Source organism: Hyperoodon ampullatus (assembly GCF_949752795.1).
Source record: "Hyperoodon ampullatus genome assembly, chromosome: 18".
In the NCBI taxonomy this organism is placed as follows: Eukaryota; Metazoa; Chordata; class Mammalia; order Artiodactyla; family Ziphiidae; genus Hyperoodon; species Hyperoodon ampullatus.
The window spans coordinates 20,221,225-20,234,979 of record NC_136931.1 but is presented as its reverse complement, the minus strand read 5'-3'; the positions used below and the strand labels follow the sequence as shown (position 1 = coordinate 20,234,979).

At 42.5% G+C, this 13,755-nt stretch overlaps 1 protein-coding gene across 1 annotated transcript; it reads left to right on the top strand.

Annotated features, from left to right (window-relative positions):
* Positions 1 to 676: 676 nt before the first annotated feature.
* On the top strand, positions 677 to 13,190 carry CKLF (chemokine like factor; the record flags this gene model as incomplete). The annotated part of the gene is made up of 4 exons (XM_079722894.1): positions 677 to 754; positions 5,865 to 6,023; positions 10,442 to 10,537; positions 13,074 to 13,190. The coding sequence occupies 4 exons, from the start codon at positions 677 to 679 to the stop codon at positions 13,188 to 13,190; spliced, it is 450 nt and encodes a 149-aa protein (XP_079579020.1).
* Positions 13,191 to 13,755: the final 565 nt, after the last annotated feature.

Genomic DNA, 13,755 nt, shown 5'->3' with positions numbered 1-13,755 from the left:
AGAAGGTTGATGATGCTGACTCCCACTTATCTCACCACCAACCAATCAGAAGAATGTCCAGGAGCTGATCACGCCCTCTTTGAACAATTACTGTAAACCTTCTGACTAACCTCTGCAAGCTGGGACACACAGTTTTGAGGGCATTAGTGTGCTGTGGCCCCCTTTGCCTGGCAAAGCAATAAAGCTTTTCTACTTCACCCAAAACTCTGTCTCTGAGATTAATTTCGGTGGCAGGGTACAGAGGCCGGATTCAAGTTCAGATGCCACCCGATTTGAATCCATTTTTGTTCAAATAAAATCTTAAAATTTTTAATATGCCTCAATTTATCTTTTAACAAAGAAACAACCAACGTTCCCACTGGACAGACGACTAGGGGGTGGGGAGAAACTGGCTTGCTTGGCTCCCCTCTAGGTCTGAGGGAACGCTGCGCGCGAACCCTGGCTTTCCGCATAGCGGGGGCCACCAGTAGGTGGCGGCGGACAGGGTCTGGGTGGCTGCCGCATGTACCCTAGTGCGGGCCGAGGTGACCTGCGCATGCGCGCCGCGAAGGAGGGCCGCCTTCAAGAGCGGCTCGAGGCAGCAGTGGCCGTTGCAGCTGTGGCGCGAGGCCCGGCAGAGCGGTCCGCTGAGGAGGGGAACTGACGGAGAAGTGCTGCTTCTGGGTCTTTAGGCGAGATGCCGACGGTGAAGCTGAAACCGAAGCACCGCCCCTTCTGCTTCAGCGTGAAAGGCCACGTGAAGATGCTGCGGCTGGTGAGGGCGGGGCCTCGGGGTGAGGGACGGTGTCCCTGCGCGCTCCCCCGCAGGGAGGTAGGGCTGCAAAGCACGAAGCCAAGCCGATGCCCTGTCCTCTCTTTCAACCTTGTTGAACCTCTGTTAAGGCCTTCCTAGAGGCAAGGCATTTCGCTCTGCACCCTGAGGGTAGAAGGAGAGAAATAGGACGCTGTCCTCCCCCATCAGGGTCTTTACGGACCCACTCATAAAGCAAAATCCGCACACCTACATGAATGGCCCACACTTGGACCCACAAACCAGGTACCCAGGTTACCGGGGGAGGCAGCTGCAGTTGTACCACTCAGATGCCAACAAGATTAAAAACAAAAACAAAAGCACCGAGGGGTTTCAGTGGATGCTGTGTTTACTTGCTAGAACTCAGTAGTTTTGATGTGAGTGAGCTCAAGGCAGATACAGTCCAGAGCGAGGACGATGGAACTCCTGGTTCCTGGGGTGTCAGACATGCCAGGAGCATTGCAGCCAGTTCTGGCAGAGGTTGGGAGAGAATGCATCGTCATTTGGAGGAAGGCGGCCTGGCTAGTTAGAGAAGTGGAAATTATCATAAGAGAATATGTTGAAGGAATTCAAGAAGAGAAAAGGGGAAGGAAAAAAATAATTCTTAAAATTTAAAGAGGCGACATATAAGGAGAGGAGGTGGAAAGTGAAAGGTTACAGGGAAATAGTCCTGCTTATTATGAGGAAGAATTTTTTTTATTGGGAAAGTTGCCAAAATTAAGTGGCCACTTGGGAAGGCAGTACATTCCCAGACAGAAAAGGTAGCAGGCGCAGATGAGCACTTAGCATGTTGTGATGGCGATTTCAGCTTCCGGTGAGTGGGCAGAACAAACTGCATGCAAGGTCCTTCTCACACCGAAGTCTGTGATTCTGAGAAATAACTATGACGTAATGCAAGTCAGAACGCATGAAAGAAGTTGAGAAAACTACTCTGGAGTTCAAAAAACGGAGAGATTAGCTTGAGTTGGAAGTAAATAAGCAGGAAAGAAGCGACCTGAGGGTCTGGGGTTTTATGCCAGGTACTGAAAGCTTTGGAACACTGGAGGAGACATGGGATTTTGTGAGAAAGGTTCCATTTTTTAAAAAATATAATTATAAATCTTTATTATCATTCGTATATTCTTCAAATTATTCTATAGTGTGAATGAAACACATTTATCGTTCCTCTATTTCTGGTTTGATAGTCTCCAGAAAGGTTTCATTTTTGATATATTAATTCCCTCAACAAAATTTTGAACATTTAATGTATTCCCAGCCCTGAGTTAGGACTTGAAACAACAAAGACACCCAAGACAAAAGTCCCTGACTATGGAGTCTTTCAGTTTAGTCAGAGAGAGGCACACAAGCGGATAGCTGTGATGTGTGACAGGATGAAGTTAGAGCACAGAGTGAGGCATCTAACCAAGGAGGTGTCAGGAAACTTCCTAGGGGGACATTGGGTAGGGTTTAAGGGACAGCCACCTGAGCAAAGGCGTGGAGGCCAAAAAAAAAAAAAAAAACCCAGCATGATTTATGAGCAAGCCATAAGAAGTTGAGTTTTGCCTTATTTTTTTCAGCCAACAGATATTTATTGAAAGCCTGCCATGTACCAGGCACTGTTCCAGGCTCTTGAGAGATATCAGGGGACAAAGCAAAGATCCCTGTCCACATGGAGTTTACATATTGGGGTGAGAGGGCAGGGAAGGCAAACAATAAACACAAAATAAATAAATAAATGGTGTAATATTCTAAAAGGGGGTAAGTGCTGTGGAACAAGAGAAAACTAAAGCCAGGTAAGAGAGTGTAAGGGAAGGTAGGGTTGGAGAGGAAAATTGCAGGAATAGAATGGTCAAGTTAGGCCTTGTTGAGGTGACTTCTGAGCAAAGCGTTGAGTAAGATGAGGGAGTTAAGCTATGAATATCTGAAGGAAGAGTGTTTTAAGCAAAGGAAAATCGAGTACAATGGCCCTATGGCAGGAATGTACCTGAAGGGTTCAAGGAAAAGCAAGGAAGCCAGTATAGCAGGAGTGGACTGACATAGGGACACAGTGGGAGATGAAGAAGGTTTTGAGTAAAGTTGTATATGATCTGACTAACATTTTTAAAAACTACACCAGCTGATATGTTGACAATAGATGGGGAGGTGGGGGCTGGTGGGGACAGGAGGTTTCCTGCAGAGGCAAGGGTAGAAAAAAAGGAGATGAGTTGGGGCTGTTGCAGTAATCTGGGCAAGAGATGATAGTGGCTCAGACCAGGTTGTTAGCAGAGTAGGCTATAAGAAATGATCACATTTCGGATGTATTTTGAAAGTAACCCCAACAAGATTTGCTGATGAACCAGATGCGGTGTGAGAGAGAGAGGAGTCCAACATCACTCCAAAGTTTTTGGCCTAAGCAGCTGGAAGAATGGAGTTGCCATCCACTGAAAGCCTGTGGGTGAAGTAAATGTAGGCAGAGGATCAGAAGTTCAATTTTGGATTTCACTTTAGAGATGTCTATTAGACATCCAAGTGGCAATACTGAACAGGCATTTGGAACATACAAGACTGGATTTTAGGAGAGATTGGCACTGCAGAAATAGAAGTATTTAAAGTCACAAGACTGATGAGATCATCAAGAGATGAGTGTACATAGAGCGGAGAAGAGGGCCATGGATGGAGCCCCAGAACACTTCAACATTAAGAGATTGGGGAGGGACTTCCCTGGTGGCGCAGTAGAGAAAGCCCGTGCGCAGCCAAAAATATAAATAAATTAATTTTTTTAAAAAAGGGATTGGGTAGAGGAGGAGGAAGCAGCGAAGAAGAATGAGAAAGCACAATTAGGGAGGTAGGAGAAACTAAAAGTATGGTGTCCTAGAAGCCAAATGAAAACTTTCTCGATGGAATGACCAACTGTGTCAAATACTGATGACAGTTCAAGTAAGATGAGGACTGAGAATTGAACATTGGAATTATCCTGTGGATAAATTGTGAACAACTCTTTGCTAGAGAAGTAGACAGGAGCTGAGTCATGGAAGACTTTGAATACCATGGTGAAGGTAGACTGTATTCTAAAAACCATGGGGAGCCATTGAAGGGTTTTAAATAGGTGAAGAATTGCACACATTTTTATTTTAGAAATTTTACTGTAGTATCTTTGTCATGGTAATTCAAGGAAAATATACTGAAGGGCAGTAGTTTTAGGGACAAAGTGGATTCCCAAAATGCTTAGGCATTAAGTCAGCAGGACCCGATGATTGGTCAGTTGTGAGGAGTAAGCTGGAGCAGTGATCTTAGGTTTCCAGGGGCAGGTGAAAAGATAGATGGTCATATCACCAATTAAGATAGTGAATACAGGAGGAAGGAGCAAGGTGACAGTTTTGCACACGGTGAATTAAAGATTCTAAATGGCTATTTCTGTGTGAGATGTTGAGGATAGACCTGGGACAGAGACCCAGATTTGTTGAGTGGGTTGTGGACAGAATCTAAAGGAATGCCATCATTTTAAAGAGATGGGCAAAAGGAAAGCCCACCAAGAGAATAGTTTCAGAGGTATAAGAACTAGAAAAGGTGACATGGGAGCCAAGGAGTAGAAAAGTAGGAAAAAGCCAATGGCAAATAAGTCATGGGGGTCCAGTAGGATAAGGATTGAAAAATGTTTGTTAAATTTAGTAATTTTGCAATCATTGATGATCTTGGCAAAAGCAGTCTACATAGAGTGGTGAAGAAATGTTTGAGGTATTAGTGGAATACTTAAAAGCTAACTGAAAACAAAGGCCAGGAGTTAGGAAAGATATGAGCTGTTAGTATGGATTAGGGGAGAACCCAGTGTGACTGAAATCATGGGAACTGTTAAGAAAATGGATTAATCACCAGTGTCAAATTCCAAGGTTACAGAAGATGGGGACTGAAAAAGTGACCCTTGATTTCATAACCCATGAACTCAAGACCCTGGTTCAGTAGAGTAAATGAAGTGATTTGAGATGACATGTTGCTGATCGTAATTATATTAATTATAAAGAATGAGTTATTTAGTAACTAGTTACATTTACTGTGTAAGCAAACTGACCAATTTAGAAGTTTAAAGGTAAACTACTTTTACACTAATAAAGTAATTGAAAGAATTATGAATAAGTAGCCTATATAGATCTAAGGTTAAAAAGAGAATGTGGATGCTGACAGACTGATCATAAAAGTCTAGCCATGGAAGAGTCTTGACAAAACCATTTTCCAAGAACACAGAGACTTTGGATAGAGCTGTATCTCCTAAGAACATCATGACATTGACAGACTCTCAGCTTATTTTTTCCTTTAAGTCACTTTTCATTTCTGTTTTCTATATCTTCATTTGGAAATGAGGAAATTGGATTAGATTAATAATCTTCAAGGGTTTTTTTTCCACTTAAGTTTTGTTAATTCTGATTGCATTATGTTTAGATAAGAGGAAGTGTGTTAAAAAGCGAAGCATCAGAATTGTTGGGTTTTTTTTTTTTCCTTTTCTTCCTCACAGGATTCTTTTTCTCTGACAATTTGTTTTCAACCTTCCTCCCCAGTATTTTTCATGGCAACATTCTAAGTTTAAATTTGACAGCAGATTCCAGATTGTTAAGAGTTAAGGAGTGATGAGTGGATGATAAGGAATTATATCAGCCAGTATACAGAATTTTTTGAGAAGCATTACAGGGAGAAGTAGAAAATGGGAATTTCTGTGGGGAGCAGGGTGAAAGGAAGGTATGTGTGTTTTAAGAGAAGATAACCTTAGATATGTTTAGAGGATGATGAGGAAAGGAACTAGTGGAGGAGGAGAGATTGAAGGTACGAGAGGGAAAAGGAGATATTTAGTGGAAAAAGATCAAGGGAACAGATGTGCGAAGTGATGGTATTAGGTATACAAGTGGAGCAATTAATTAGACTTAAAACAGAGAGGGATACCTAGTTCTCTAAAACACGAAAAGACATCAACATCCATACATTTTAGTCTTCCTCTTTTAGATGTGTGTGTATATGGAAGAAACCCATTTATTTCATTATTTTAGAAATGATCATTTTCACAGCTTAAACTTGTATTCAATAATCACTGAATAAATCATGTTTTTTTTCCTTTCATGTTTTTTTATAGGCGCTAACTGTGACATCTATGACCCTTTTTATCATCGCACAAGCCCCAGAGCCATACATTGTTGTCACTGGATTTGAAGTCACTGTTACTTTCTTTTTCATAGTTTTATATATACTCAGACTTGATCGATTAATTGACTGTATATTTTGGCCTTTGCTTGTAAGTGTTCAGTTTCACTGTTAAAGTTAACTACTTTTTCCTGCCATAGAGAGATATTTTAATAAACTCTGTTCTTTAGTTTTCTTAAGCCTTTAAGGAATCTCTGACAGGCTTAGGAAGGAGGAACTCCACCCACTGCTAATGTGCTCTGGGGAGATTCTCAGGGAACCAGTGCAGCCACGGAGCATAAATTCTCCTCTGAGCTCTATCTATCAGTAGATGTGGCTGACCTTTCAGACCTTTCTTTCTAAGGAGAATTCACGTAGGTGTAGATCTTCAAAAGAAATTTAAATTTAAGATCATGGTTAATGAAATTATACAGCATTCTTAATCTTTACCTCCTTTTTAAATGCATGTTGATATGACCTCAAAATTGGGGAATAGAAATGGAGACAGATACACAAGTATCTACATCTTACACATCCCTGATCACTAAATGGAAAATCAAAATAATTTAGAGGCTAAATAAAGCACAACATTTTCTTACTTCAAAATGTCTGTAATCATTAATGCTACATAATTTTTAACTCATCTTGTAGACCCTTATTTAGTAGCATATGGACTTTACCTGCCATACTCACAGCATTAGGAATAACTGCCCAGTGGAATGCCCAGGTGGTCTGGAAACTTTCAAAATAGGCAAGTTGAAGATACCAACTAAGGGATACTTGGCCCTTCAGCCTGGACCATAAGCTGGTTCTAGGAAGAACTGAGTGAATTCACTGCTCCTCTTTCAAGTCTTAGCCCCAGAATCCTATCTCCATAGGTCTCCTTTCTGAGACCCCTACTGCCCTTCCACCCTTTGGCTGGACTGGTAGCAGCACTTGTCTCATCCTCTTGGATTCCAGAGTGCTGATATCCAAGCTGATAACCCGTATTAAGAAGAGAGGACTTTAGAGCTATTCTCAAGCCATAAGCATCCCTTAAAGTGGTGCCTTCTGGAACCACTTTTGAAGACCAATGATGAGCATTTCAGACTAATCACAAGCTGAGAAAGCCCCCAAAGTGGAAAGCTGGGAAATAGATAGGATCTTCATGGCATCTCTCCAAAATCCTCCTTGATCTACACTTTGGAGCTGGACCTGACTGAAGTATAAGGTCTGGGACAAGAGATTACAACGCCTTCCTCAGTTGGCCCTCAGGGTATGTAATACCATTTAGTGGCAGAAAGGACTAAGCTAAATTATCCCGAGGATTTCTTCAAGGAGATGATGAACATGGTCCACATCCTGTTAATCTTGTACCCAAAAAGTCGTATAGTTGCTCTTCACACTCTGCTTTTCCAAAGTTAATGAAACTAACACATTTTAGCATTTATTTCTCCTCAAACTGTAGTAATTCTCTGGAGCTTCTTACACGTCCCAGTAATAAACTTGGAGTCCTAAAGTTAACAGAACACACTGAGAAGGAGCGTGGCCTATGTATAGCATACTGAAAGTAGTCTCCAAATCTCTGAGGCTCACACTTGGCTGATACTGTACTCTTAGAAATGGTGCTATATTGGTCAACTAAGTTATTACTCCATCATGAAACCCAGATTCCCCTCTGCTCTTGATCTCATGAAATCATTTATTCAACAAATATTAAGTATCTGCTAATCCCAGATTCTATACTAGCTTCTTTGATAAAACAAGACACAAATCCTGCACCTGAGAAACTTTCAATGTAGCCAGAAAGTAAGATAGGTGAGCAATCCAGTATAACAGGTGCTGTGATAGGTGTATACCCAGATGGTATGGAAGGGAAGGGGACCAAGTCATAACAGGCTTGCCTGAGGAAAACTACACCTGCGTTGAGGGCTGGAGGATGAAAAGTTAGCCAACTGATATGGGGCTGAGAGAGCTTTCCCAGTACAGGGAGCAGTGTGTGTGAGGGTCTAGGGGAAGAAAGAGCTGGACCCTCAAGGACCTGCAGGAGTTCTGAGTGGCTGTGAAGAAGAGAGGGGCAAGAGTGGAGGTTTGAAAGGCAGTAGGAGGTCAGAGCATGCAAGGCTTTGAATGCCCTGAGTTTTAATCCAAAGACTGCTGGAAGCTTTGGGAGGTTTTTAAGTAGGAGAGTGACATGATTAGCTCATATCTGAGGAGATCGCTGGTGGCAGTGTCAATAACGGCTTGAAGAGGAGCAAAACTAGAGGTAGGTCTCAGAGACCGCTTAACAGTCTCTTATCATAATCCAGACATGCAAATGAGAAAGGCCTAAATTAAGGTTAAAATGGTAGCTGGTGAGAAAAAGTGTTGATGAAAACTGATAGGACTGGGTAACAGGAAACTCAAGGATAGCTGCCATTTAAAGAACTGTCTTAAGAGGGTAATGAGACAGGAAGTATAGGAGGAAGGACAGCTTTAAGGAAGGGCCAAGGAGAGTGGTATGTAATGAGTTCAGTTTGAGAAATAGAAGGTTTTAGTTGCTTATGGGGTATTCAGATGGAAATGTTCAGGTCTGAAGCTTAGGAGAGAGAAATCAGAGCTGCAGCTTTGGGAGTCATCACCTCGTGATGGTAAATGAGCTCTGGGAAAACGGCTTGGAGGGAGAGTAGAGGAAGATAAGGCAAGACTGGGAAATACCAACATCTGGCGTGGAAAGGAGGAGTGGCCTGAGAAGGACAGGAGAGGACCCAAAGGAGACCCATGTCCCAGAAGCCAAGAGAGGAGAGCATTTCAAGAAGAAAGAAGTGGTGAATAATGTCACAGGTAAAGGAAGAAAGCCCAGAAAAAAAAAATCTATATTCACTGACTGTATTAATAGAGGCCCCCAGTGACCTTTCCCAGAGTGGTTTGCCTTGAATGGACAGGTGACAGTAAAGCAGTGGGATTGTTAGACTAAGCAGGGAAGGACACAGCTGTAACTAGAGGGGCCACCACTGAGTTGAGGAAACCTGGCCAGGGACAAAGGAGGGTAATAAACAGTGAGGTCCCAGCAGAGTGGTTGACGGGAATGGGGCCAGAGCACGGCTGGAGAAGTTGTCTGTGGTTCTAACAAAAGTGAAGGACACAAAGATGGCTGAAGATTCCAATTAATCTGTAGGTGGGGAAAAGGTAACCTGTAAATACTTCTATCTGATGGCCACTGTCTTCACTGATTAGGAAAGAGCTTGGTTGTCTGCACACAGATTTGTGATATGTGTCGTTGTCCCAAAGTTGCAGTAACTAACACAGTTTGTAGAGCAGGCTTCCTCAGTTCCCCTCAAGTGCTCCAGTGACAGAAAACACACAAAGTGAGCCAACCCAGGGCTTTGTGGTGATATGTAAGTACAGGCTCAAAATTTCTGTGAAATCTCCATTTTTGTAATTAAATTTATATTCTACTCCATGGCATACTGATGTTTGGTTTTAAAAGAAAAGCAATGCTTTAAACCACCATTAAGGATCACTGATGTTCTCGGACAGGTGCGTCCTTTTTTTTCCCCCCTGTGATTCTCTGCACTCCCTAGAACACCATTTTTATCTGAAGCCATTCATATACACTTAGCCAAATTACTAACAGGAGGCAGGGCTGCCTGTCTGAAGCAGAGGTGTGGTCTATTGCCTTGAAGCAGAGTAAAATACCCAGCACAGAGGAGCATTAACCTAGAACTCAGTATCTCCTGCTAATGACTTTTTTCCTGCCTAAATGTATCTAATCTTACCCTGTCCCTGTTGAACCTCTTCCTATTTTCTTTGTAATAACTACTTTTCTAAGTTACCAGAGTTTTGAAGTTTGATATTTCTGTGTTAACAATTCCTTCTTGCTACTGTTATCTGCAAATATACATAAACTTTTCCAGAATAAAGACAATTTAACTTTCCCACAGTTTACATCCATTCAAGATGTAAGTTGCACCTCTTAAAGCCACAGTTCAGAATGAAAATGCTTCACTTCAAGAAAATATTAAATGAATGAGCTACATCATCAAAAAATAATTGCATAATTGGCCAGCTGTTGCATACAGATATGTGGGAGCTTTTTCCCGAAAATTACCACTTTCTCCATCTCTGTTTTATTAATTGCATTTGGAGTAACATTCTAAAGTTGTTTATTTTATGCTGTAGAGTACTCCACACTTTCTCTTAGATTATTAAAATTGAGCATCCTGACTTCCCAGTGTACCATTCTACTTTAAACGTTCTGCATAATACATCATCCACTCCTAACCAGATGAGTTCTCCCTCCAACTACATTTAAATTAAAAAGACATAAGCCTGTTAAGGAGTTAAATGATTGGTGTATCATAGGTTAAGAGACCCATTAGGCATCATTATAGGCCAAATACAATATATGTGTCATTTTACTGCAGCAGTTTGATTTCCTAAAACTAAATAAAACTATTTAAACTAAATAACTTTGTTTTAATAAAATGGAACTTTCGAAATCTTTAGGGAGCTGATTCATTTTGTTGGTGATCTTCATGTAAAGCTGACCTTTCTATTCTGTGTTTTCAGGATATTATCAACTCAGTGGTTACAGCAGTATTCATGATAGTTATATCTGTGTTGGCACTGATCCCAGAAACCACAACATATATAGTCCTTGGAGGGGTAAGTGGAGGTCTTTCTGGTTTCTTCCTTCAGGTTCGATCAGAATTCAAATTTACTTGAAAAACAAATACAAGAACAGAAAGCTAGACTCTATTCATCCTTGAGGCTTCTATGCCAGTACACAGTACCTAATGGCTTAATACTTTTGTGTGTGAACACGTGCCCTGATTAATGTCAATGAATATGATTTCACGCTAAAGTTGAAGTTAACCAAATAAAGAGATTCCTCCATATTTCTCATAGATATGTAGGGCTAGACTAGACTGAGAAAAGCTACTGGAATCAGTTACAGTACTAAACTCTCCGAAACCTGATGTCAAGAAAAAAACAAACCATGGATGAATTTCAGAGCCCTCCCTTTTCAAGAAAAGGATACATCCCACTTGCTAAGGTGAGACAGACTGTTCTGAGCTCAGTTATTTCTTGTCCAGATCCTGCTTCAGATGGAATTTAATAGAAGATGTGTCATCGTAAGGGAATGGTGGTAGGAAGCCTTGTAACTAAAGGATTATTTTGAACACTGCTTGAAGAGAAGCAAATCAGTTTAATTTGGAAGGCAAGCCCAAACAAACGAAGAGTCAAGTAATTTAGTAACAGTTCCATCTGATATTCTTCTTAGATTTCTTATAGGGGGTTCAAAATCATTTGGCTTTTCTAGGTTCTGATTTAGAGAAGTGAATTATTAAGTTCTTCTTAAATAAATCTCCCTCCTACTTCCTTGTCTTTTCATAGTATGGGCCACTTAGGAGAACTGGCCACATATGTCAGAATCCATGGCTTTTCAACTCCTTCATTAGGCCCAAAGCAACTTCACGAGGGATGGGAATTACTCTAGAAATGACATAGTGCTGTAATAGCAATTTCTCCTAGTTGTCTTTAAAGATAATTATGGAGAAAGAGGGATGAGGCATAGAGTTTACTTTCACTCACTTATTTACTCATTCACTCATTGATTCATTCTTTAAGTGCACTTCGGTAGGTGCTGACAAAGTATACAGCCACAAGCCACAGGTGGCTATTGAGCACTGGAAATGTGGCCGGTCTGAATTGAGATGAGCTGTAAGTGTAAAATACACACTGGATTTCAAAGACTTACCACCCCCAAAAGAGAGTGTAGAATTTATAATTTTATTATATTAATGACATGTTAAAATTACATTCTTCTGGGGCCTCCCTGGTGGCGCAGTGGTTGAGAGTCCGCCTGCCGATGCAGGGGATACGGGTTCGTGCCCCGGTCTGGGAGGATCCCATGTGCCGCGGAGCGGCTGGGCCCGTGGGCCATGGCCGCTGAGCCTGCGCGTCCGGAGCCTGTGCTCCGCAACGGGAGAGGCCACAACAGTGAGAGGCCCGCGTACCACAAAAAAAAAAAAAAAAAAAAAAAAAAATTACATTCTTTTGGATGTATCAGGCTAAATAAAATATACTATTAAAATTAATTTCACTTGTTTTTTCTTTACTTTTTAATGTGGCAATTAGAAAATTTTAAATTAATTATGTGGCTTACATTGGTGACTCACATTATATCTCGTTTAGACAGCTCTGGACTAGAATGTGAGCCCTATCCTCAAGTTGCTTAGAGCCTAATACAGGAGACAAAAGTGCAAACAGCTGTGTCTGAGCTGTTAACAGAGTACTGTGGGGCACAGAGAAGAGAAAGCAGCTACCTCTCTCCAGCAGTGGAACTGCGGTTTGCCAGAACTAAAGGGGAGGAAACGGGGATGGTTCCAGGTGGAGGAACCAGCAACATGCTGTGTACCAGAGTCATGAAAGCACCGGTAGGAGGTACTTAGCGTGGTCAGAACCTAGGAAGCTGCGTTTGAGATTCAGGATGGAAAAGGAATAGTGTCTTAAGCCAGAAAGCCAGATTTCTTGGCAGTTGGATGGAGCTGGTGAAATAACACTGACATCCCATTTCTCCAGCCCCGGCACCAGTTCTCAAATAGCCATCAGAGTACCTAAAGACCAAGTTCTAGTTTATTCCCTTTACTTCAGTTTGTTTTCCTGAGGCCTATTTAGAATCCCACCCCTTAAGTGGATGTAGCCCAGCCTTTGAGAGTTCACTTTGGGTCGTCTTATCACTCCAGTTCTCCAAATCTCTTATCACAGCTACTATCACCATGGTTAAAGCTTGAGCTGGTGTTAACCTGACCTTTTCTCCCGTACAGTTTGCAATAGGAAAGTCAAACAGTTGATCATTGGGTATAGAAATGTTGATTAGTAACTAAATATCACCGGCAGGGCTTTAAACAGTATATCCAGGAGCAAGTCAAGAGATCCAGACAAGTATTTGTTTCAGAGCCCACACCACCTCAATATTGTTTCTGCTCACTTAAATTATCTTTCCCTTTCTCTAGGAAGGTACTGGGAAAACTTGGGAATGAGAATAAAATGATCTCTGAAGTCTCTTCCCATTTTACTATTAGGTGACAGCATAGGGAGCAATCCTGGTGCCCTCGCAGGAGAGGAAGCCGGTGGGCAGACCACTTAAAACCTGTGTGACCATGGCCACAGCAGTGACACTGTGTCTTTGTTTCAGGTGTTTGGACTCGTGGCCTCGGTGTTCTGTATTGCCGACGCGGCCCTTATTTACCGGAAGCTGCTGTTTAATCCAAGTGGTCCTTGTCAGAAAAGTGCTGTTCATGACAAACTATAAGTTTTGTAAATTTATATTCCTTTTTAGTTGATGCTAATTATTAAACATATCTCTTTATTCTAACACATATTTTCTGCAGTTCTCATTTTAATTTCTATATGGGAGCTGGAAGAAGAGATTTAGGAACTGTGGGCCCAGCGCTGTAGTTTCCAAGGGAGCGCTCGAGCGCCTGAATCTTATGGGATCTGGTTTTCCTGTTCCTGGGCCCGGGAGGCAGAGGAGAAAGCGCCGGGAACGCCCGAAATGGTCTTCAGAGCCCGCTCCCCGGCTGGCTGGCAGCACGGAGGTGGTGGGGCTGAGGGGACCTTGAGTTCCCAGGCTAGGCAGCGGCGTCGCATCCCAGTGGCTACGGGGGCGGCTGAAGGGCTTGGTTTGTCGGCCGGCAGCCAGAGCTGAGTGCGCGCGAGGGAGAGCCGGCCGCCGCCGTGCAGGCTCAGAGCCGAGGGGCCCGTCAGACACCACCAGGCCCGGGGGTCCACCATGAATCCTGAAGACGACAACGCACGTTCGGGGGACTCCAAATCCGGGGGGCGTCCCTCCCGCTCAGTAAACGTCGCCCGTGCGG